Genomic DNA, 24,372 nt, shown 5'->3' with positions numbered 1-24,372 from the left:
AGAAGGCACTTCATCCTTCTCAGCATGAGAATGGTGACCTGATGGCCCCTCCATGGCACAATGGGGGCCTTCAGCCCCGGTGTGGGCCACCACACTGCTGTCTCCCGCCCTCCACAGGTCAAACAGACGGCCACAGGCCCCAACAATACCCAGAGCCCACTCAGGCCTTTAATATCCCATCCTGTCTCTTCTCAAGTCTCTGCTTCCTCCGTGGGTGGGGGACAGGTCTAGACAGAGCGGCAGCCGGAGAATGGAGGTCACAGAGGCCTGGGTGGAGCGGGGCTAATGAAAATGTAGTTGGACTCTTTGAAAAACCTGTGAGAGTCCCAGTCTCTTAATGAAATTTGCGTAACAAAAGCTCCATCAGTTTAACAATGGTTTGATTCTTCTCTTCAAATTTCACAGAACTTACAGATCAGCTCTGCTCAACTGGGTTGGCGGAGCCAGAATTCAAGGAAAATTTGGAGCACAGAGTTTTGCAGAACTGGAAAAAGATGACGTGTATAAAATCTGGTGCAGGGTACCAGGGAGCCCCAAAGGGTCAAAGCGAAGACTAAAGGTCAGTCTCTGTGTCACCCCTCCCCACCAAGAGTCGAAACTAAGCTGCAGTGACATTTCTCGTTTCATTGTACACGTCCACAATCCTTCAAACTCCCAACCTGCCCTCCACCCGCCCTGCTGGAAAGCCACGTCTGAACAAAAGCATCGAGGAGTAGGTAAGTAAGGGAGCAGGCACGGCCCTCTCATCCAGAAAGCATGATGGGATTCTAGGAGGGTCAGGATGCAAAGATGGAGCCTGGGTCCGGCCATTCTTCCCGAAGGCAGCGTGAGCGGCCCTCACACTGTAGTAAGGAAACCAGGAGACTGTCGGCATTCAAGAAAGCTTGGTTCAAACGTTAGTCTGGGTAGGATGTTAGCTTGGTTTAGGGTAGTTTTAAATTTAAAAGTGAATTAAAAAAAAGAAAAGCCCAGCAGACCAAAGTGTTGTATGCATGGTTTTCTTAAAGATCTGCTGCAGTTTAAGGGAGGTGTCCCTACGTTTTCTACCTTGAGCAAACACGTGGTCTCGGGGGCAGCACCAGCCAAGGCAAGAAAGTCGCAGAGGGCTTCCCTGGTGGCGCAGTGGTTGAGAATCTGCCTGCCAATGCAGGGGACACGGGTTCGAGCCCTGGTCTGGGAAGATCCCACATGCCGTGGAGCAACTAAGCCCATGCGCCACAGCTACTGAGCCTGCGCGTCTGGGGCCTGTGCCCCGCAACGGGAGAGCCCGCAACGGGAGAGCCCGCGACGGTGAGAGGCCTGCGCACCGCGATGAGGAGTGGTCCCCGCTTGCCACAACTAGAGAAAGCCCTTGCACAGAAACGAAGATCCAACACAGCCAAAAATAAATAAATTAAATAAATAAATTAAAAAAAAAAAAAAGTCGCAGAAAGTCTTCAGCAGCTTCACTTTGCTTCCAGGTACGTGCAAGCCCCTCCCAGCCCCACAACTACCGACCTTTACTCAGGTCATGAATTTTACCTCCTTTGCATCATGAAAAGTAAGCAGCTTCGCTCCTAGGCAAGAGTGTTCTGGGGGAGCGGCGAAGAGCTAAGAACAGGCGGAGACCTTCCCACTGCACACCCAGCACTTGAAGGGACCCCCACCCCACCCTCTGCCCAGACCACTCGGTCCTGGAGACAAAAGCACAGAAGGGCGCGCGTGTCTGGAACAGAGAAGCCCACGGGCCCAGACCGGCTCCCCTCCATCCGGCACTTGGACCGGCAGCCCCAGACTCCTCCCCAAGGCCTCAGGCCCGTGCTAATAAGGCGAGGAGGCACTGCAAACTGCTTGGGGCTGGAAGGAGTTAATTTAAGTTCATCTTCCTTCCGAATGAGGCCACCAGCCTGGCACACGGTAGCTGTCTGCAGGCCCACTCAGCAGCCTGCTCCGTTCTTCCACCTGATGGGGGGCAGAAGCGGCCCACCCACGGCCCTGGCTGGATGTGAAATTGTAAAGCAATTAATCAAACCTGCCAAAAGGCTTGGCTGACAAGAGCAGGGCTGGCCACACTATCTGTCACTATTGCTGTATTTATCATGGAAATCCAGCAGGGGCCCAGGGAGGTGCAGCGTCTGTCCAAGGGCTGCAGGGCCTGCCTGCGTGTGGCTCCCCTCACCCGCGCCTTTCCCAAGAAACAGGAAGACCTCATACCCAGCCCCTGGGGCGGGGAGTTACAGAAAGACCCCTGCTCCTGCCTGAACGACACTTAGCCTGGCTTCCCAAGGCTGCTACTGGAGCACCAGGACACAGCATCGGTTACCGCTACGTTCTGCTGTCTCTTTCCTCCGGGGATCGCTCAGGATGACTCTGTAGAGGGCAAAGTATGAGCGACTGTCCTGTGAGCACCGAGGTTTCACTGACTAGGAGGAACTGTCGCAGTGAAGACAGCAAGGCTCTGCCAGGTCTGGAGAAGACACTTCCTATGAAAACCTCGTTGACAAAACGGTTCTCAAAAAGCACAGAAAAACCTAGATCTGATTCTCGAACTCCAGGCATCAGCTGGATTTAACCTCATGGCAGCAGGCCAGCTGATGGTCTGGGCAGCACGTCTGACTTATCGCAGCATCTGGGCAGCCAACAATGTCCATTAAACACCTCCCAGCATGTACGCCCTGCCAGAAAATTAAAACAAACCTACGTCGTTCCTACCACCTCTGAGAGGTTAACCACCCAAGAGACAACACAGATACAGGAGATAAACGTTTTAAAAGAGCATAAAACACACACTGTCCGAGAGTGGGACGGAGTGCAGATTCTGGGAGGTGAACGAGGGGGACAGGAGGAATTCCAGCCCCGTGCCCGCTCGTGAGGCCGTGCCACGGCAGCCTCAGCTTTCTGCTGGTGAAGACGTTCCCAGGTCAGTTTCCACGGGATGCTAGCACCCCTCCAACAGCTAAGAGATGTCTGGTGATCACAGAAATTGGGGAAACTCTAGGGAGAAAACTGTATTTATTTCTTCCACATGTCGTCAAACGCATACAAAGGGAATAAACAGGCAAATACAAAACCCAACGCTGAACGTGGGTTTCCCGCCAGGTCAAGGGCTTTGCTTAGAGAGCAGAGAAGCTGAGCCACTGCTCCGGGGGCCCCAGACCTGCTCTCAGCAGCCTTCCTTGGCCGAGGCCAGCCCAGGTGAGCCCAGGTGAGCCCAGCTGAGCCCAGGTGAGCCCAGGCCAGCCCGCAACAGTGGTCTAGAAGCCTGTCTGCTCCCTCCCTCGCTGTTCACTGAAGGGCAGGAAGGAGCCACGTTAGCCGTTAAAGAGGGTTCCCACCTAACGTTCTCGAAAACGCCTAGAAACAACTAACAAATCAATTTTTATTTCCCTCCACAGGGTGCCTGAGACTCATGGTAAATATGCTGAAAAGATAAAAACCACTTCCACATGTTGTGTCAATAGAGAACAAATACCCAAATCCAGTAAGGAAAAAAGTGACGCACTTGTCAGAAAGCAATCTTCGCTTGAGGAAATTATCTTAACGGTTCCTCTAAGCTCCCTGGAGGTGAGTTAATCACCAATCAGTCGATCGACAAACATTCAGAGGCCCCTCACCTGTTCAGGGTGCCTCTTCAACAACCTAAGCTGCTTCCATAGGCAGCGGGTCTTCCTGACCATCTGTTTACACGCTGCTGTAATGAAGTACTGGCTTTGCCCCATTCATGAGAAGGCCCATGCAGAGGACGGTTCCTGCAGAAGGCAGCGGATGCCTCGGACCTGGCCCCTCAGTCAAGCGCAGCAAACAGAAGGAACTCTGTGCTTCAAAGGTATTGGACGTGGCCTGTCTGCTCTCAGGTCAAACCCCTGGAAGGGGAACGCCGAACTCCAGCGACCGTCTCTTACCTTTGCCTATGACGAGGCCGCACTTATCTGCCGGCACTGTGTAGGTTATCTCCTGGATGCCACCAGGGGTTCCCACGCTCCAGTCACCGCGGCCACGGCCTCTTCCTCTGGCTACCGCCAGGCCTCCGAAGCCATCTCTTTCCTGGGAAGGAAGCAAAGCTCAGGTGACATTTCTGTCACTGCCACCAGCACTATTTTTCACCTCCGGGGAGGAGGTTAAGTGACAGAATGTAATCAACGCCACGCATTAGAACCTGAGCACCTTTCCACAGTTCAGATTCTGAAGTGCTCTTTACAAGTAGAATTAACACAAATCACAGGCGCATTCAAGGGGACGTGCGCGGATAAATCACGTGGTTACATAAACAGCACAAACACACCCAACTAAAATAGGCAGTCAGATATAAATTCCTAAGTCTGAAGCCCAGTGCCCTTATCCCTGGAGTTTTAATTACTGGGCCTTAATCTACAGGCATCAGGAGCTGGTTTTCTCCTCAATGCTGGGCCTACCAGAAACCAGATGTTAGATGCTAAAGAGCTATGAGCTTTTGAAAGTGAGACATGAGTAGCAAGGATGACTTCTGACCCTCCCCCGACGAAGCTGCTATAGAGGACAATTCAGACACGGCTCTAAGAGTCAGAATACCCTGCAGTTCAACCAGCAAAAAGAATAACAGGGTTTCAAAGAAAAATTGGTTGTCTCGCTCCCCAAGAGAGGGAGGAACAAGGCAGGCCCATCCGCCCATGGTCCGGGGCTGGAGAAGTCTCCCGACTTATTCTCACAGTTTCCCCACCAGAGAGCGAAACCCACATCCAACACCTAAGCGAGGAAGATTCCTTTCATTCGAGGGCAAAACACCCCATTCCAGCCTCTGTCCTTTGAGTCACTCTGGAGCAGCAGCGTTTAAACTCTTGTAAAGGTTGAGGGCAAACCTGGTCAAGCTGAGAGCTCCTTCGCGGAAGGGAGAAGCTGAGCGGGCGTTCGGCAGAGCCTGCTCCTGTCGATTACGGGTAAACTGAATGTTTACCCAGAATCGAAACCAGCAGAAAGCCGAGCTCACTGGAGTGCTTTCTGTTGCACTCTGCTTTCATGAGCGACAAATGACAAGTAAAGAAGGTGATTTTAGGGATTTATGTTAGAACACAAACACGTGGCCAACTTTCTGGGTATGCCACAGATTCTCAAAGACAAGCTGCCCCCTCATCATCTCACAGCCTTTGCACTCCTGGGATCAACAGTTCTTACTACTAAAAAGGATGTCAGAGATGAATTAGTGACGCTTCTCTGAACTTGCCTCATCCTAAGAACTGCCTGGGGCTGTGGGTGAGACCCAAGCCACCCTCTTGGATACTGTGATTCAGGAGATCTGGGGCGGGGGATGGGGTCTATAAACCTGTAACCTCAGCAGGTGCCCCCAGATGACTTAGGGGATCATGTGGGGTGCATCACCTGGTACAAACCCCTTGGTTTGCTGCTGAAAAAACTACGCCAAGAGGAGTTCAAAGGCTCGCTGAAGGTCACATGAAAAATGGCAGAGCTGGGATGGTGATTTCTAATCTCTGGCTCCTTTCTTCAGCTCCTGTTGTTCTCAGACTTTTCCTACAAACCTGGGGGACATGATGTGCCAACCTGCCACCAGCTACAGTAGTTCTCCAGAGCAATTTACAACGGGGGCAGGTGTATCCTAACAGCATCACACAAGCCCGCTCACATTCCAGAGAAAGACGTGCATGGAATCAAGTGCATGAAGACAGCGTTAGGATTCTGGCAGATCATGAACTGCCTTCTAAAGCTGAGATTAGACTTTACTTGTAGTTTTATACTAGGTACACTGAACTGTTTGAAACCTGGCAATCTGCACTGTTACATCCCACAAACAGTTCAAATAGTCAGGAACTTTGTAAAAAAAAAAAATCTAGATTCTGAGATAATAAAGGCAGAAGAGTAATAAACTAGCAGGAAAACAAAAACAAAAACTAAGGCGGGAAAGAGACAGATGTAGAGAAGCCCATGGCTATAATCTTGGAGGGAGGTAACTGACAAGAGTACTGGTTTCCAAAACCGTGACTTGAGAGGGGTTGACTGCTCCAGGGTGCTGCCCCGAGAGCCCCAGGTGGCACTTGCTGCTTCTGCCGGTGAGATATTGAAGCTCCAGGGAGCCAGACCCACCTGGGCTGTAAGAATAAGCTCGTTGATGACATGTGCTGCATGCTGGCATCGCTCCGGGGGTCCCATGACCTGTGCAGCTCTCTCTGGACTAATACCATCATCTGTGGAACAAGGTGAGAGACGGGATTAGGAAAAGCCCAACTTCAGAAGGAAACAAACATCAATCTGATTTGCAATCAATGTTCCTACCAGTGCCAAAGGGGTAATAAGAACATCACCATATCACGGAACCTTTTGGATAGGGAAACGTGTACGGCTACATCTTCTTCCATGATCCACGTCAATACTCATTTCTTATGCAATTACAGCCATTTAAAAAAAGATATCACTATAGAAACTAAATTAAACTTAAAAAAAAAAAAGTGCCAAGGAAAACAGAGTTGAGCTACAGCAGTATTCTCCCAGAAGTAGTCCATCATGATGTTTTCCCATCTTCAGAGAAATGAGGGAAATAAAGACATTGTAGATGATTTTGCTCATAAAGGTAAATTTATAAAATTTAAAGAACGGTCCTTGATTTTACGATTTTTTTTAATGGTTTTAAGTTATCTTTAATTTTATGAAATCAAAAGATCAGTTTTTTTTTAAAGTCTTTACTTGGCAAAATTAAAAATTGGAAATGCTATGTTGATTCCCCCCAATTTTACTAGTCCAAGGAAAAAAAGAAAAAAGCCTGGACACCCCTGGGCTAGAGTGTTCTGGCACAAGAAGGGTGACCCGGCCAGCAAATCCACAGAAAGAAATGAGGGACCAGAGGACAAACCTAAATTGGAAATTTGGTAACAGAATGTTGCAAAAGAGAGAGAGGGTGAGGGAGAGCAAAGAACACTCAGTGGGCTAATAACAAAGTCCTTGTTTTGTGAGGTGTTCTTTAATTCTTCATAATGCTGAGGACTTTTGAGAACCATCAAAACCTACCTGGTTTGAACTGAATTCTCACACCGGCATCATTCTGGATCTTCTTGATCATTTCCCCATTTCTTCCTATTACAATCCCAACTGCAAACCTAGGCACGGACACCTAAGCACAGAGAAACAAAACATCAGAGTTTTTCTGCAAACCTGGTGTGTGTGTGTGTGTGTGTGTGTGTGTGTGTGTGTGTGTGTGTACATACAATGATTTTTATCACAGTGCATTTCTGGAAATGATACAATGAAGCATTTTTTTTTTCCTCTTAGGAAAAATACTGTGGTTGATGACTGCATTCCTCTCCATTAAACGCATCCAATAGGTCTGAGACCTGATCAGAAATAGTTATAAAGATGAAGTAAAGTTAAGAATAAACCTCATAGATAAAAGATTAAAAAAAATTTTTAAGATTAAAAATTTATCTTCCAAATTCTATGAAATAAACATAAATGTACCACACATATTGATTATACTATGGTCCTATAAAATGTTTTTCTTTTCCTTCACTCTTTTATTGTAGTACAATATATATAACATAGTATTAATCATTTTAACCATTTGTAAATACACACTTCAGTGGCATTAAACACACTCACAATGTGTGTAACCACCACCGATGTCTACACCCCAAACCTTTTCATCATCCCCAATAAGAACTCCTGTGAAACCACAGTGCTTCCTTCCCCAGCCCCCGGTAACCTCTACTTCACTTTCCGTCTCTATGAATTTGCCTATTCTAGGTGCCTCATGTAAGTGGAATCATAACAATGTTCATCCTTCTGTACCTGGCTTATTTTACCAAGCATAACGTTTGCAAGGTCCACCCACGCTGTAGCGGATGCAGACATCAAGGATGTATTTCGATCCCATTCCACCTCATCAGTAAAACAGGCTTAGGAGTCTGATACTACCACAACATAGATCACCACGAAAACCTGGACTTCGGTCTTCACCTGGGCAGTGGGGCACGCTCTGAAGCACAACCCCCAACCAGGGGGAGCGGCCCCACTCCCTGAAATGCACGCAGCTGGCGCTCCTCACTACAGCTGCCTGCCCCACTCCTTCCTCACACCCACCCTGGGAAGCGAGTGTACTCGGAGGGTTTTGCAGGTGAGAAAAGAGTTAAATAACTTGCTCAAGGTTAAAGAGCTAACAGAAGCGTGCCCTACAACCTTAAACTTGCCTACTAACCTGTGACTCAAGCATACCTCTATACTGCCTCCTCCCATTCGGGAGCTGAAATCACCGCGTACACCTCGAAAATCAGCTTGGTCTTTTTCTCGGATGATCTCTAATACCATTTCTCTTGCTTGCTGCATAGACACAGATAAAAGGCATTAAGGAAAGCAACATCCTGAAAAAAGACATGACACCAGGTGAAAGATCAAACCCTCTTAAATTGGTGATGGTCGCTCCACCGTATTACTGACGTGCCATTTCTTTCTAGTGGGCAAGGGTGGGGTCTGAGAGCTCTGGCAGTGGGCAGTTTCCATGGGAAGGAAGACATTAACAACACATCCCATGGCAGAGAAGCTCCAGGGAGGAAAAGGGAAAAGGCCAGCCTGGGAGCCCGAAAATACCTTCTGGCACTCAGAGATCGAACATCTTACCAACTGGCAAGACCATCCCTCACACCTGACCGTCTCTAAGGCGCATTCAGTGTCCTCACCCCCAAGAATGCACTTGAGTCAGTCCATCCCACCCATGCCAGCACTGGCCCCATAGGAGCCTGTGCTAAGGAGCAACCGTGCACAACTCAAGGTCATGTTAGAACTGAAACTGAGTCCCAGTTCTGGAAAAATCACCCCAAACGAAAACCCAAAGCAGCAATGTCTCATGACATTTGGAGAAATCGGAACATGGACTGACTATAATATGATGTTATGGGATTACCGTTATTTTCTTAGGCCTGGTTTTACAGAAGCAAGTTTTATTCTTAGGAGATACATACTGCAGGATTTGGAGGTAAAAAGTCACAGTATCTGACATTTACTTACAAATGGTGAAGCAAAAAAATAAAACATAAACACACAAACAAAACAGTAAGTAGGCTGAGGGTATTCAGATGTTCGCTACGCTATCTTTTCAACGTTTCTATATATTTGAAGTTTTTCATAATAAAAAGTTGGGAAGAGGGGAAAATAAAAAGAAAGTCAAAGAACAATATACCCTAAATAAAGCAGACAGCTTCTTCATAATAAAAAATATGGAATACAGTTTTAAAATAAAAAAAATACTGAAAACCTTTCTTTATAATAATTTTCCTGCAAATTCATGAAACATCAATGAAATAAGCTCTTTGCCCAGGTATTCTTTCTACAAAAGATAAAGCCAAACGTTCCACTGGAGAAGGCAAGAGTGGAGGGCTTCTGGGAGGCAGGCTTTCTGTGTCCAGCCAGCTCTCCCCTCCGTTCAGAGCTCTACGACACACAGCAGAGGAGTCCCAGGCTGGACTGCATGAGCCGAGTGAGGAAGATTAGGTGCAGTCTGTTTTTTTTTATTAAAGCCCACCTGTTTACATCTAAAGAGATTAGAAACTCTGGGGGACCTGACGGGGCAGTAGATAGTGAAGGGCTGCATTGCTGACGGGAACCTAAGCAAAGCAGCCATTGTAATCACCGGCCCTCAAACCTGTTTTAAAATCATTATTTTACATATAGAAACCTTGACAAAAAAAACTACCAGTGATATCATTTGAGTTCAGCTGAACGACAACATTAAGAACTACGGGAATTCTTTTGCCAGAGACTGGTAACCTCTGCTGGATCAAAGCCCCAAAGCCCCTGCAGAGGGACAGCTGTCGCTGACGGGCTGGCTCACCAAGGTGTGTCGCTCTGGAGCTACTCTAAATGCAGCGAAGGTCAGGCAGGCTGCAGTGGGCAGAAAAAAGAGCATTCGTGTCTCACGGGGACAGACACACTCCCACACCCACAGCCCACACGCACTCCTGCTAACAGCCCAGGTGCTGGAAGATGGAGCACCTGGGTGATTCAGACCTAAGCCCCCGCTTTCAGCACCTGCGGCTGTCCTCTGACGCACACAGGACGCTTGCTACGAGGGCACACACGTGCCTTGTGTGGTACTGGCACCTTTGGTCACCTCCCACCTCAGGCAGTGATCTTGTAAAAATGGGTTTAGAGAACAAACAAATAAAAGCCAGAGGGAGCCTGCATCTGAGTTGACCACAGCTCAACATCGAAAACTGCATCTGATCAGGGCTGTGCCAGCCAATAAAACCTTCTGCGCTTATGGACGAGTTCTGTGCATGGGCTGCCCTGACGGCAGCCACCTTCCACATGCGGCTCTGAGCGCTGAACCATGGCCGGTGTAAATGAGGAGCTCACGTTTTATTTAATGTGAACAAATTCCAACAGCCCCGTGGCCGGCAGCTCTGGTACCGGGCAGCACAGCCCCGTTCTTTGCATCACCAAACTTGGTTTGGGAAAACAGCTCAAGGAACACCCAGTTTTATAATTTCTTGAATGACATAAAAGCTCTACAAGTACTACCAAGTGATACCGCCACACCCAGGACCTGCCTGATCCATGGTTTCTCTCCTACCTGTACTTTAAACGGGTCTCCGGTGATGCGAAGAGGCTTGTCTGCTCCCGTGGGCAATGGGCCGTCCTGGATCATGACCATCTTCACACCTGTCCGCTCCTGTGAGGGCACACACACCGGTACAGCCCTCACTGTCAGCAAGAGGCACGCAGGACGGCACAAGCTGCACGGGTCGGGGCGTGTCCACGGTAAGCCATGCCCCACTACCAAAGGCACTGCCCTCTGATCCGGCCCGTGAGGCTGGCCTCCGAGAATGCTGATGTACACGCCGTGCTTGAGGGCGTCCAAGCCTGACAGAGAAAACCGTTTCCCAAAACTCTCCTCCCTTTCCGGTCCCTGGAATATCTAAATATGAATGAGCTACTTTTACAAAATGCTAATAAGCACTGAGCTAGACAATCTATGTAACGTCACGTGGTCAGAGCTCACGCACAGCAATGGGAGGGAAGGGCCACCACTTCTCGACCTCCCAGAGGAGAGCTGTGAGCAAGCTACCGAAGGCTCCAGATCCGATGAGCGCGGCACCAAAATTTGGATTCTGGGATTCTGAAGTCTGAACTCTTAGGAGTCCACAGGAGAATGCCTTCCACATCCAAGGACCGGGCTACGCGAGAGCGCACAGGCAGGCCACAACCCCGACCCGCAACTCTGAAAGCCCAGAGCTCGGAAAGAAGAGCTTGCTCCTAACTAAATCTGGCAGCAAAACTACCCTGAACTCACGTGAGCGTACTTCCAGCCCTCCTCTCATGCAGTGTGACTGTTAGGTTTAGCCATGGAAACCTGCACTCGGTTACGGGATGCAGCCCCAAAACTTGCTGGGGCTATTAAATTCTACAACACGTTTGGCCCAAGTGTCTCACGTGAGGGATTCTGGAGCTCAGAGCAGCAAATGTTCACGGAGCATTTACTCAGTGGCGGGCTCTGCACTAAGGGTCTCATGTAAATCAAAATAACGGGTATTATTTCAGCTCATTACAACAGCGAGGCCGGCCCCTCTCTGCTCTTACAGACGAGGACCCTGAGCCTTAGAAAAGCACACGAGCATAACTCTGATCTCACAACTAACGAGCAGGAGTGCTCCTGGCTCAGGGCCCCTGGCTCTGGACACAGGATTTTTATCTGAGTCCTAACAGGGCTTCATCGCCACAGTGGATGCTGCCACTTCACGGGGACCCCAGGCCTTGGCGTCACAGCTGGCATCAAGCCTGGCCACAGAAAACGTTCAGAACCGCAGAGGCACTCGGGCAGAGGTTTCGAGGGGAGCTCTGCACCGTGGTGCACAGCCAGCCCAGCTCGGACACGCCACAGCCGCGACAGAACCTCCCAACCCGGGAAGACGGAGGAGGAGGAGGGCTGTTAAGCGCTGCTCTGCCAAGGGCTCACGCACCTGCAACTGCTTTATTGTCTCCCCTCCCTTGCCGATGACCAGCCCCACTTTAGACGCAGGGATGAGAATCTCCTGGATCGTGCTGTTGCCGTCTATGTCATTATGAAAGCCAGGTCCATTCCGACAGCGGTCCACAATCTGTCCCAGGAGCCGTTTGGCTTGTCTTTCGGGGAGGGAAAAGAACCACAAGAGAGCCAGCATTAAATGAATGCTGTAGGCGCCCAGGAAGGGGAAGCAGCACCGGGGGAACACGCGAAGGAGTCAAGGCAGCCCTCCATCCAGCTCCAGCTCCTGCCCTCACAACCCGGGAGGTCTCTGCCATCCGCCACGCTACTGGGCTGGAATTTAAAAGCAATGCACACCACAACAGCAACGTTCCAAAACAGCCCCTCCACGTCTGCCCTCTGCTTGCACTTGTGTCTCGCGTGCACGCCACAGACACGCCTGTCTCCGATTCGAATGTCAGCTGCTCTGGTGGCAGTGTCTACCTTTGTCCCCTCTGCATCTCTTGCTGCTCCCCGATCCAGCATTACCCCTCTCACAGAGCATATGCTCAACAGATATTTGTTAAATAAGAGCAGGAGAGAAAGCAATGAGAAAGACGGGAAGAGAGAAAGCAAGGGTTAGTAATCATCATTTGAATTCTCAAACTCCAAATTTCTTCTCCATAACCAACCAGACTGCTCGATGACTTCTAAGCTACGGCTACGAATCACCAGTTTGGTTTCAAGGGGTGGGAAAAAAAGGAGGCAGGGCCCTGGTGCAGCTGTACAGTCATATACACCTGCTTTGTGCTTTTCATGTCAGATTGTCACGAGCCTGCATTTCACGTGGGATTTTATGCTGATGTACCTGGAGACTGGGGAGGGAAATGGCAATGCTGAAATAGAATAACCCAGCCTACCGAGGTCATCCGTTGGGCCAATTTCCTTTTCTGCACCAGAATTTCCCATGGCTGTTATTTGCAGTATTTATTCTTTAAATCACCACGTACAATCTATTTTGTGGTTCTTTTAATAGGGAAAAATTCAGCTACTAAACAGGCTGGCTATACTGCACACTGAAGAAAAAACTGTTTCCTCCTAAAGTTATAATCCCATTGCCTCCACTGCTTGGGTAGAAGAGGAAGCAGGAATGTTTAAAAGAGTAGGAAGAAAGAAGCGAATGGCAGGAAATAGATGTTGCCTTCTGTAGTCTTGAGCCTTTGTGTAGAGTCAGCCTTGTGTATCTTCTCAGTTACAGCAGCTTTTTAATATTTTGCTTGTGTACTAGATTAACCTGTGTTGGAAGAAAAGTGCCTTGACTCCAGCAAAAGCATCCTGCTTGCCCTATAATGCACACCTGCCAGTGATATTTATTCTGGTTCACTGCTTGCAATGTTACAGCAGAACAAGAAAATTTAAACTCATCTAGACTCCCTGAGAAATGGAAACAATAAAACAGCCCTACCTATTGAGCCAGACATAATCTCAGCACCCCTGTCCCCAAATGCAACGCTACTCGGTAGACTGAAAGAGGAAGGAGAGCAGACTCTAAGTTAGTACCTCCCCTTTCCCCAGGGGCTTCTTGGATTTACGAGGCCTGCATCTGGTACAAGGCTCCAAGCATGCGTGTACCAGGAGAGCAATGCTAGTCTTAAGGCTGCAGTAAGGGCCCCAAAAGTCCAAACACCCATATGGCCCTCTGAGTGGAGCAATGGCCACAAAGAGTAGATTCATTTGGTTCACAAATATCAGAAGGGCAACGGGATCAGCCCCAGGCAAAAGACCTGATGCCAGGATTCTCAATGCTTCACAAAGTGAGAGGCTTACTGATCCAGACCTGCTCAGGTAAAGGAGATATTAACACGGAAGAAGCGAGTTAATGAGAGCATTCAGGCAGGGTGAAAGTACACTCTCGAGGACCTGGTTTATGAAGCAGATGTTATGACAGCTGTGAGAAATTCTGTGGGGTTTGAAAAAAAGGTGATACCTTATGTGTTTAAGGTAACAGAACAACAACTCCCCTGGCGTGGCAACCTCCCAGATCCTTCTCTAAGGAAGCACCTGCTTTCGTGGCCAGATTGCAGCACAGATCGACAGTGTTCAGTAACAATTCTGCCCTTCCATTTCTCCCCATCTGGGGAAGGAGGAAGAAGAGTGAAAGGAAAAAGTAAATAAAATAAACTTACTCAATACTTTCTGGGGTTCCGGTAAGTACACAGGGCCTCTCTGGAATCCCAGAACTCTCTATAAGAAGAATCAAGAAGATGAGGTGTGTTGGTGGGCATCAGGCAACCGTGCACCTTCGCCTCTGTGTACAGACTGTCTCTCTGGGCTGGTTCCTACACCAGCCCCACAGAAGGCCCGGCTCCCAGAAAAAGACAGCTTGCTTCCACTTGTGGAGAGAATATCAAGCTGGTAGCTCCACCCTAGATTCTCCAAATGAAAACAAGTCCTGCAGGGGAAGCTGGGAGGACGCAGCAGAGGTCTCTGAGTCGGTCCTGATTACCAGCCTCAGCTTCACATCTGACCCGCTTGCACGCTAGTAAGTGCCAGAGTCACTTAACCCGCTGTTCCTCAGTTTGTCCATTTGCAGTGTAGTTTAATGGTTATCTGTTTGCAGCCCTGAGGCACACTCGTAAGGAATTTAATGGCATGCACATCAGAGTTATGACCAGTAATTGCATGAACACTTCAAGAGAATAGTGACACCCACGTGGAACTGGTTCCAGGCCATTTGACAAGAGAGGAAAAAAATCTTACTTTCCAACACCACACACGACGCTTTATTTTGTTCCTAAAAACAACTGCCTCTGAAAACTCATATTCAAAAAAAATTAAAGAGAAATAGCTAACAGCAGTAACTGCCTTCAAGACACTGTACTAAGTATCTTTTAAAATGACAAACATTTCTGTGGTCGAATGTCCTCCAAATCCCATCCTCTGCTGTGCAAAGAGGTCAAACTCAGATGATGAAACTTATAAACAAAAGTAAAAACTCTTCTTCCCCAGTTTGTCTCTCTCCATATCACATGGTCAAAATGCACCAGGCTGGGAAAGGTCCTGAACTGTGTTTAACATGTGCTAATTTAGCCAGAACCTTCAGCTGGCCTCTTTCGACGAAGGGCAGGGACGGTCTACTCCAGGGGAGCTGGCGAGCAGTCCCCAGGCGTGAGCCCAGAGCTCCAGGACTCGTCCAGGCCCCACTATGTCTGGCATAACATTCTGGTGCAGAAAACAGAGGTCCTAGACCAGCAGGTGTTTGGGAGGGGCCACACCGGGCCCAGAGCTGCAGAGGGTCTCCCCAGAGGCCAGACGGGCGGCATCATCTCTGGGCCCACTTCTGCTCTGGTTTTTCTGGTTCTCAATTGGGAGGTCAGCTCCAAAAGTGCAAGGAAAACAGCAATCACATATACTTACCCAAGCCCCTAAACCTCTAAGCAACAAGCAAAGGTACTAAATATGAAAAACTCAGTAAAAAAAAAAAAGACTGATTTCTACCAAACTGAGATCTATGAAAAAAAAGTAGCCCTTACCCGAGGCAATCTGAATTTTGCAACCAGATTCTGCTTGAATCCGTGAAATCTGCTCACCTCCCCGGCCGATAACTGAAACAAATTAAACAGGGTGAGAACATGCCCCCTTCATTCCATATTTAACCACACATGCGTGACAATTAATTCAGCAAACATTCCCACTTGGCTCACGGCACAACAAATCAAGTTGGCCTCAGCGAGCCCACAGGAACTGCATGTGAAACACAGCCGATGACACGGGTTCTCTAGCTGAAGTGGGGGCGGGGGGGACCCAGGGCCCAACCTTCTGGTCTCCCCCTCAGCCTGGAGAGTCCTGCAGTGCTCCGGGGCTCTAGAGAACATGGTGTGCAGAGCATTCTACCACGAGTGACACTCACACTAAGAGATTAAAATGAAAATAAGGGACAGAAATGAGGGAAAAAGTAGATAATGTGGATACTTACTAAATCCAACCATTTTATCAGGCACTTTGAATTCTTCTGTTATTACTGCCCTAAAAACAAAGAACATTTTGGAAAAATACACAGAATAAAGAATTCTGCAGTCATTTTAGGTTCCCCGAATTTCCCATATTGGCAATGTTAGAAGATAAAGGCTTAAAAGAAATCATGTCAATTTGGCTAACAAGTCCACAACCATCCACAAAGACTGTCATCTAATGAACCCTTTGGTCCATCACTCCTTCAAAAGATCCAAGCCTCCCCTTTCCTTGTGTCAGAGGAGGAAACCTCTATTTTTTTCATTAAACCATCAACTGCACTAACAACTGCCTTTTCTTCCTACAGCTACCCTCAGCATTGCTGAACACTTGAAGATCCTCTGGGGAGTGGGGAGTGTTTTAGACTTCTATTCAAGTCTCCCTAGACGAAGAGGGACAACTACTCTTCAATATTCCTTGTTTCCCAATCTTTTTATTACGTTCTGGCCTCCTTCTAATTTATCTGCCTTTTAGTGTGAGACGTCCCAGGTGGAACCGGTATCCAACCGAGGCCTAATCAGTGCTGACCAGTACAGAATAATTACCTTGCTTACTTGGCAACGTACTTCTGTTAAATGCTACCCCATCCATTACGTGTTTTTTTTTTTTTTTTTTTTAAAAAAAAACAACTACTGCACTGGCTCTTTCAAACAAATCTTCAAATTTGCTGTACAGTGTATTGTGGACAATATCCAATTTGCCCAACACCCCAGAAAGCAATTAAATCTAAACATTTACCTTAGGAGGAAGCTAAATGCAAGTAGTTTAAAAAAAAAAAGGTAAGCATTTTTAAACATCTCTCACACAGCTGGATTTTTACCCATCATGGAAAGGAATGAATAAAGTGCATGTTTTCAGGGAAAGTGCAGCACTTAGAAGAAATGCAATATCATAAATAGCACTACCACTGTATCATTCTGATGCGAGCAAACAGTCTTTCCGTGTTTACATCCTCAGATTACATATGCACGGGGATTCTCTCTACCTCTTGGGATATCCAAATTCACACCGAAATCAGGCAATTCCCGGCTTCCTCATGAGTAAGAGCGTGGCCGTTACCGGCAAGGCTCGGCCGGCCTGACAGGACGTCGCACGCTAGACGGGGGTCCCTGTCGGGAGGCTCCCTGAAGGCGGTGAAGGGAACAGTGCCCCCACACGTGCAGCCACACGCAGCACAAGCTGTCGACTCCCAGGAAACAGCACTGGGGAATTTACTAGAAGGGGTTCAACACCAGCACAACTCAAAACTCAGGCAGCTCCTCAGCCCGCAGGGACAATTTTAGCAGACTCTCTTTGAGGAAAAAACGTATTAGGATGAACTGCTTTGGGCTTCCTGGAAGACAAAGCTCTACGCTAAATGCAAGGCTGAAACCGGTCTAACGCACAAAGTATAAACATTTTGGAAAGTAAAATCCTGATTAACTATGGTTTTATAGGAAAGTTACATTTGATACTGACACGACCTCATTTCAATGACTATATTTCAAATTCATTAAAAAACAAAGCAAACAAAGAAACAATAACTAAAAAACCCCAGAATAGATCTTCTGGTTATCTGACGCCTGGTGATTTCTAGAAACTCCTAAACATCTGCACAGAACACAGGAGGCTATAACTGTATCATTGCTGGTGAAGGTTAAGGATAACATGTTACAGTAACAAATACACAGCATAAAATTTCACCCCTTAGGGAAGAGAAGCCTTCCTGGCAGTTTCCTGTATATTTTATCCTTTTTTGAAGGACAACATTGTGACCACAAATATTCCATCTTACAGACTGGTCTTTTTAAAGCCCAGAGGTCTTTGTCTCTCTCTAAATTCTCAGTGTTTAGGGAACTCTGTGAGGGGAAACTAAGGAAGGGCGTCAGCCGGGCAGCCATCCAAGGTTCCGCGGCGAGGCCTCTCACTGCAGTGGGGGGACCCGGGCTCCCACCTCCCAGACCGTGACTACTGGAGCAACACCAGCTCCATCTTGTGAAAGCCCAGCAAGTCACACTTCTTCAGCACAGCTTTGCTCAAGTGAAGAGGTTAGGGTCCATAAAACAAATACTGGCAAAACCATCCAACAAGGAGGACAATTCTCACATTCTCTACTTTTAAATTCAACATATGTGGGCAGAAAGAGCAGCGCCAACATCCCAGAAGTCTTCTAAGTTTACAGACGATAATGGCTGCTTTTTATACCTTGTATTAGTTTATCCCTTCAGCTTACACTGTCTTGGAAAGGACTACAAAAAAAGTTGAGTCTTAAGGAAATCTAGCCCATGTTTTTTCACACTCTCAACCTCTGACTTTCTAACACTCTAGTACAGATGGTGGATCAATAAACAATTAGAAATGATCAATAAATAATAAAACATAACCCACTGCTTACCTTTGATGTACCAAGGCCCCTAACTGGTTACCTACTGTGGCAAAGAGAAAGAGAAAAGAAAAATCAAAGCATTAGCACGGATAAACTAACTTCATCCTTACACAAGTTCTTACCATTTCAGGGGGGAAGAAAAAGAAAGGCAGAAAGAAAGCAAACAGTAATTTAGGCTCAGTGGCTGAAATGAATGCGTTACATGATACGAAACAGGAGGGGACGTCGTGATCAACACAGTCTCTAACCCAGTGTCCAGCTGAACGCAGGATAAGAAATTGATCTGTGTGTCCACATGCTGAGAGGCCTGGGAGAAAATCCTGCTCGCCTAAATCCCTCTCTCTTCCTACCTCCCTCCCGCTTGGGATCCAAACTCAATGTAAAGATGGCGAGGGTCTCTTCTTTCTCTTTTTAAAACAAATGAGAAGATTTAACCTCCTAGCTCAGAAGCATTGTTAAAGACTGCCCCGTGGCAGCTGCAGTCCCTAAGAAAGTGCACATATGTTCCCGCCGGCCATGCCACGGGGCACCCCCCCCCCCTTCCTACCCCCTCAAGAGCATAAGCATCTCCAGGAGAGGATCCGGCCTCCTCCCTCCCCGGGCCTTTTCGCTGAGCCACTACCGCTGTCTGTGTACAGTGGACAGTAAGCGTGAGCAACCGTCTCTCAAGCCCATTTCACAGAGACAACGGTGCCCAACAGGCTCTAACGATGAAAACCAACTTTGCAATCATATCCCCACAACACCATTCCATCTACGCTTTTTGCTCGTTTCTCCTCTTTCAGCTATTGATGAGTGTCTCCACCAGCCATCAGCAAAAAATGATTCTGTGGTGTTTCCCTTTTGGAAAATGCAGCCCAGGAAACACGGTCAGCAGACAACAAAAAAGTATAAATCCTAACTGTCTTACAAGGAACTGAATGAATCTTACAATATGCTAACAAGAGCATTCAAAAATATGTCTCTGGGGAAAGTTATAAGAAGGACAGACATGCGATAAGTGGGGAAGGATCAATTACATCAACCTCAGAACAAAGACTGAAATGGTTTGACATCCGAAATCTAGGTCTCCAATATAGCTCTTCTTTCTGCTTGAACTTAACCCTGTCATTCTCTGACCAGTCATAAAACGACAAAGGAGAAGAAACCAGATCATGATGTTTTAAAAGGAGAATAAAAAGCACGGAGAAACATGCTAGCAAAAAGTACACGAAACTACTGAGTCGATGCCATATTTCTCCTGGATCAACAGCAACATAATGGTCTACAGCCGAAATACTGACATTATATACTATTAACCTGCTTATCTAAGGGATAACAGAATTGTTTTTTATTGAATCTTAAAATGTTCTTTCTGCATTTCCAGTTTGAATATGACAAACGCCCTCACCCGGGATAGGCAGTGTTCATGATTCCCACTCCACGTGAAAAGGGGACATTGTGAGAGGGGAACGCCCACACCTAAGGCAGTGGGTATGAAAACAACACACTGAAGGAGAAGGTCCATGACACAGTGTTGCTGAGTTTGGCTGGCCCCCTGTTCCTATTTAAGGGTCAAGCTCAGCTTCCCTGCTTACTGTCAGAATTCTTCTCGTAGGGGTAAAGAATCCAGGGAAGACAGAGGAACTAAAATGTCCTGAAATGATGCAAACACAGAGGAGAGGTGCCCAGTCCCCAAACACGGCAACGTGGCCGGACCTTGGCTCCTGGTCCCCCGTGCTATTTGGTAAGAGGTGTCAAAGGGCTGATGATTTTCTGATATTTCAGCTAGAAAAGCCGCAGAAACACAGTAAAGAGCTACACTACCATAAAGAACTTCATGAGATTCACAAGAACATTCAGAGGGCTCGTGGTCAATAGCCATTTGAAATTTTGTGCTCATCAAAAAAAGGAAATTCCTTTTTGTTGGCAAAGTACGTGTGACGGGTGTCAGGCACACTGTATCATTTCTGACAGCCAACTGCCTTGCTGCCAAGTGGAGGTGCCTACAGAGATCGAAAATAAAAGTGCACACACCACCATCCCACAAATAGACGGACTGCTGAGAGCCACAGCACCGAAGAATGAAATCAAATTCAAATCCAGATCCAACTCTTTGAGTTGGTGGACTCTTAAGCAGGACAAATCGTCTCCCTCCTCCATGCAAATGCTGTAGCCTGAGGCCGCAACGCCATTTAAAGTTTCATTCCCTTCGGAAACATTCCCATTTGATGCCTAAAAATGAAAACCAGCAGTTAGATAAGGGGCACTGGGCACTCATACAGCAAACCGCTAACGTCCGACTCCACGAATAGGGGGCCTTCTCTGCGTCTCCAGGATGAAAAGGGGTCAGGCGAGGGAGGCACATGGGAACGCCTATCAAGCTCAATTTATGGTAACTACCGTCATTTTACTGTAAAAAAGGAAAAGTGCTGAATAAAATCAGTCCTATTTCCTGTTAATGGCACCTGCTGGTCGACCATGGTTCAGCCTGCCTCCGAAGTGCCCCTCGGCACAAACGCGCACAGGTGTGGTTCTCATGTACCCTGCGCGCTATGTAATGGGAGGCCGCCCGGGCGATGGGAAGATGAGCTTCCTAGAGAAAATATTCACGCTACATGAGAAATCCTTTCTGAAGAGTAACCCTCTGCCAGTTTCAATCATGATCTTTGAAAAAAATAAGGCACTGGACACATTTTTTCCCGATTAGTGAGGAGGAAAAAAGTCTCCATTTTCTTCCCCCCAAAGAAATGCTATCAAAATATCGCTGGGGAACACACCCAGCTTTATAATACACAACCATCTTAACGGTTACCCCCTCCCACTCCCCCTCAAAAAAGCTCAAGGGACCAAAGCGTCCGTCATCCCTCGTCACAGTGCAGACAACAGGCCGGCCTCCCGCACAGAGCAGCAGACCTGCGGCAGGTGAGCAGGCGGGTCCAGAGAGGAAGCGCCGGCAGTTCTTACGTGACCCGTGACCCGTGACCCGTGAACAAAGCAATAAACCAAACCTTCCTCTTCAGCCTCTGAACACAACCCTCCTGCGCCCGTGCTTGGATTCCAGTCTCCTCGACTCTGACCGATGCCTTTCCAAGCCCCGGTTAAGGTCAGTGAGACTTGCAGTTAGCTGCAGGGACGTCTGCAGTTTCCAAGGCATTTTTAAAAAGCTTTTCTGCCAAGGACAATACGAAGGCTTCCTGTGTTCTAAGGCAGCAACTCCCATCCCAGAGTCACAACACACTGACACGCTAAAATCAGCTGAAAGTCCCTAGACACATAATCTGTAACTAATTTGGCAAATCATTATTTTTTAAAGGTGAGAGTAAATCCAAGTTTATCTCAATGATGTCACTTGCACTTGCAGCTGACATGCTCTGTGAGTGGAAAAAGGCCACCACGAGCTTCAAAGGGCGCTCCTCTAGGGGCCTCACCTGCAAGAACCCACTTAGTCCTACAAGAGCCCTGCGAGGCAGATGCTGTTACTACCGTCCCATTTGACCAGTGGAGGCGCGATCACACCCAAGCCCTCAGGAAAGGGCACAGGTGAGCGAGTGCCCGTGCCCACGTGACCTCTGCACCGTCACGCCTTTCAGGCACTGGGCGCTGTGCCGGGTCCTGGGCGTGAAATGGTGAACGAGGTCATCTTTGCCTTCAAGGTGAGATTCTCATGGGGAAAGCAGACGGCTCTGTGATGAGCAGCAACCTACCCTGGTCTCCAGGAGTGCAGAGGTGTTAGGAACCCCACCTGCACCCCTCCCCAGTTCAAGTGCCCACCCAAGGGTCTCGGGAGAAAAATTAAGAGGAAAAATAAAGGGTATGATACTTATTTACAGCACTATGCCTTATTTTTATTTCATCCAGCGGTTATGAAATCAATTTAGGGGGTCATGACCAGCTTTATAAAAAATGAAATAGAAAACAGAAGAGACCATGTATATTAAGGGTATGTATTTCATAAAGTTTTAATTTCAATTACACATGTGATTTCAGTATGTGTGTAGTAACTAGTTCTGATGGAGATATGAGTATTTCTTACATTGTGAGTAGTATTTTAAAAGTGTGAAAATAACTTCTCACAATCCTGATGATAATTTCATGAGGTAAATATTATCTCCATTTTACAGGCGAGGAGACAGACTTAGAGAAGGGAAGCAAGCTGCCCAAAGCCACACAGCTAATAACACGCAGAGCTGGGATGCAAACCCCAAATTCAGACTCCGGAGTCTCCACTTTCAAGCATACCCTATCACAGCACATGAGACAGAGACCCAGGTTCAAGTCTTCCTTCTGCCACTTACCAGGTACCCGCCCTTGGTCAAACCACTTCTCCAGACACCTCTACAATAAGGAGTTCAGGCTCCAGGGCTCCTTCCGGCCTCTTCTTATTCTGTACGGGCCCTCCCACCACTCCATCTCTAAACCCTGGGGATCACTAATCTATTTTCCGTTCCAAAAATGTCATAGAAGTGGGATCATACAGTACGCAACCTTTTGGGGTTGGCTTTTTTCACTCAGCGTAATTTCCTAGAGATGCATCCAGGTGGCTGCAGGTATCAACAGCCTGTTCCTTTATATTGCTGAGCGGTAGTCCATGGCGACCATGGAGGTACCAGGTTGTTAACCAGTCACCTGCTGAAGGACATCTGGGCTTCAGTTTGGGGCTATTATGAATAAAGCTGCTACGAAGATCTGTGGGCAAGTTTTTGTGTCAACACAAGTTTTCTTTTCTTGGGGATAAATGCCCAGGAGTGTAACCGTGGCCTGAATGGTAAGTGCATATTTAGTTTTGCAAAAAGCTCATCAGGGGGCTTCCCTGGTGGCGCAGTGGTTAAGAATCCGCCCGCCAATGCAGCGGACACAGGTTCGAGCCCTGGTCCAGGAAGATGCCACATGCTGCGGAGCAACTAAACCCGTGCGCCACAACTACTGAGCCTGCGCTCTAGAGCTTGCGTGCCACAACTACTGAAGCCCGCGCACCTAGAGCCCGTGCTCCACAACAAGAGAAGCCACTGCAATGAGAAGCCCGCGCACCGCAACGAAGAGTAGCCCCCGCTCGCCACAACCAGAGAAAGCCCACACATAGCCATGAAGACCCAACACAGCCAAAAATAAAAATAAAAAATAAATACAAATTAAAAAAAAAAGCTCATCAGGTGGTTTTCACATACAGCCAGGGTCAAGAACCACTCTGGGTCATATATTCCCTAAAAGAATTTTGAAAAACTATGAAACCCTTTTGATTTGACAATTAAGTTATTTTCCTAGGTTAATGGGTGCAAATAATACATCAGGTATTGTACATGGCTTCAGTTATATCTCTGCTGCAACACTGATACTGCAGATTTAGCTCATTTATTTTCATGGAAGATGTCTACGATTTCATCTACTTGGCTAAGCCAACTGTCAAACCAACCAGTCAGATCATACTTTGCCAGGAAAAAAAAAACTCACTTCCCTTTTCCAACTCACACATGTGTTAATATGCACTCACGTGACTACAACTCACTTCTGAATTATAACCCTAAAACGGATGGATCAGATGGAGGGGAGGAGGGGACAGCATGAGCCTTTGCCATGAGCTGCTACCTGGATAAAATAAAAATCAGATCCTGACCCCTTTAATATTTCTTACCAAGACTCTCATGCTTTTATCATCTTGGGATTCCCCACTCGGAATCCTGGACTCACCCCTTTTCAGGCATTTGAGGATTTTACCGCTCTTGGTGATGAACCGCCATAAACTAAAGAAGGGCGATGTGAAAAGGGGCATGGAAAGGAGAAGGCCCACGTGGCACCCCCAGCAGAGACACAATTCTCAGAGAGATCCATTTTAGGGGAGAGGGTGTACAGAAGTGTAAGAGCTGGAGAAGGATCCCGTGAACCTGTCCACACCCACCTAACCCTGGGAGGACATCATGCACCCCAGCTTGAAGACTACTGCTTGACAACACCCCTGATTTACTTTGCCTACGTTGTAAAAGGCAGATCTTCCCCCACCCCCTCCAGCTCTCAGGGACCGGGTTTTAGTCTTGGCTCTTCATCCCTGCAGCATCGTTGTTACCCTCCATGCAGGGAGAGTATGAGCATCTCTGAGATGCATTTTTTTCTCTTTCCAAAGTAGAGG

At 47.7% G+C, this 24,372-nt stretch overlaps 1 protein-coding gene across 4 annotated transcripts in view; it reads right to left on the bottom strand.

Moving 5' to 3' along the window:
* Positions 1-24,372, bottom strand: part of FUBP3 (far upstream element binding protein 3) — a 49,335-nt gene that overhangs the window by 8,140 nt on the left and 16,823 nt on the right. For 3 of the 4 annotated variants that reach the window (XM_059925835.1, XM_059925838.1, XM_059925839.1), the window contains exons 3-12: positions 18,279-18,312; positions 15,870-15,919; positions 15,427-15,498; positions 14,080-14,137; positions 11,910-12,072; positions 10,523-10,621; positions 8,170-8,274; positions 6,970-7,072; positions 6,052-6,152; positions 3,882-4,023 (exon numbers count right to left, since the gene is read on the bottom strand). In XM_059925835.1, the coding sequence (XP_059781818.1) occupies positions 3,882-4,023; positions 6,052-6,152; positions 6,970-7,072; positions 8,170-8,274; positions 10,523-10,621; positions 11,910-12,072; positions 14,080-14,137; positions 15,427-15,498; positions 15,870-15,919; positions 18,279-18,312 (927 nt within the window). The remainder of the gene's footprint in view (positions 1-3,881; positions 4,024-6,051; positions 6,153-6,969; positions 7,073-8,169; positions 8,275-10,522; positions 10,622-11,909; positions 12,073-14,079; positions 14,138-15,426; positions 15,499-15,869; positions 15,920-18,278; positions 18,313-24,372) is intronic. The other variant, XM_059925837.1, reaches the window with a different exon arrangement.

Source organism: Balaenoptera ricei, chromosome 6, assembly GCF_028023285.1.
Source record: "Balaenoptera ricei isolate mBalRic1 chromosome 6, mBalRic1.hap2, whole genome shotgun sequence".
Taxonomy (NCBI): Eukaryota; Metazoa; Chordata; class Mammalia; order Artiodactyla; family Balaenopteridae; genus Balaenoptera; species Balaenoptera ricei.
Note: the sequence above shows the minus strand (reverse complement) of the source record. Positions and strands in the feature narration are given on the sequence as shown.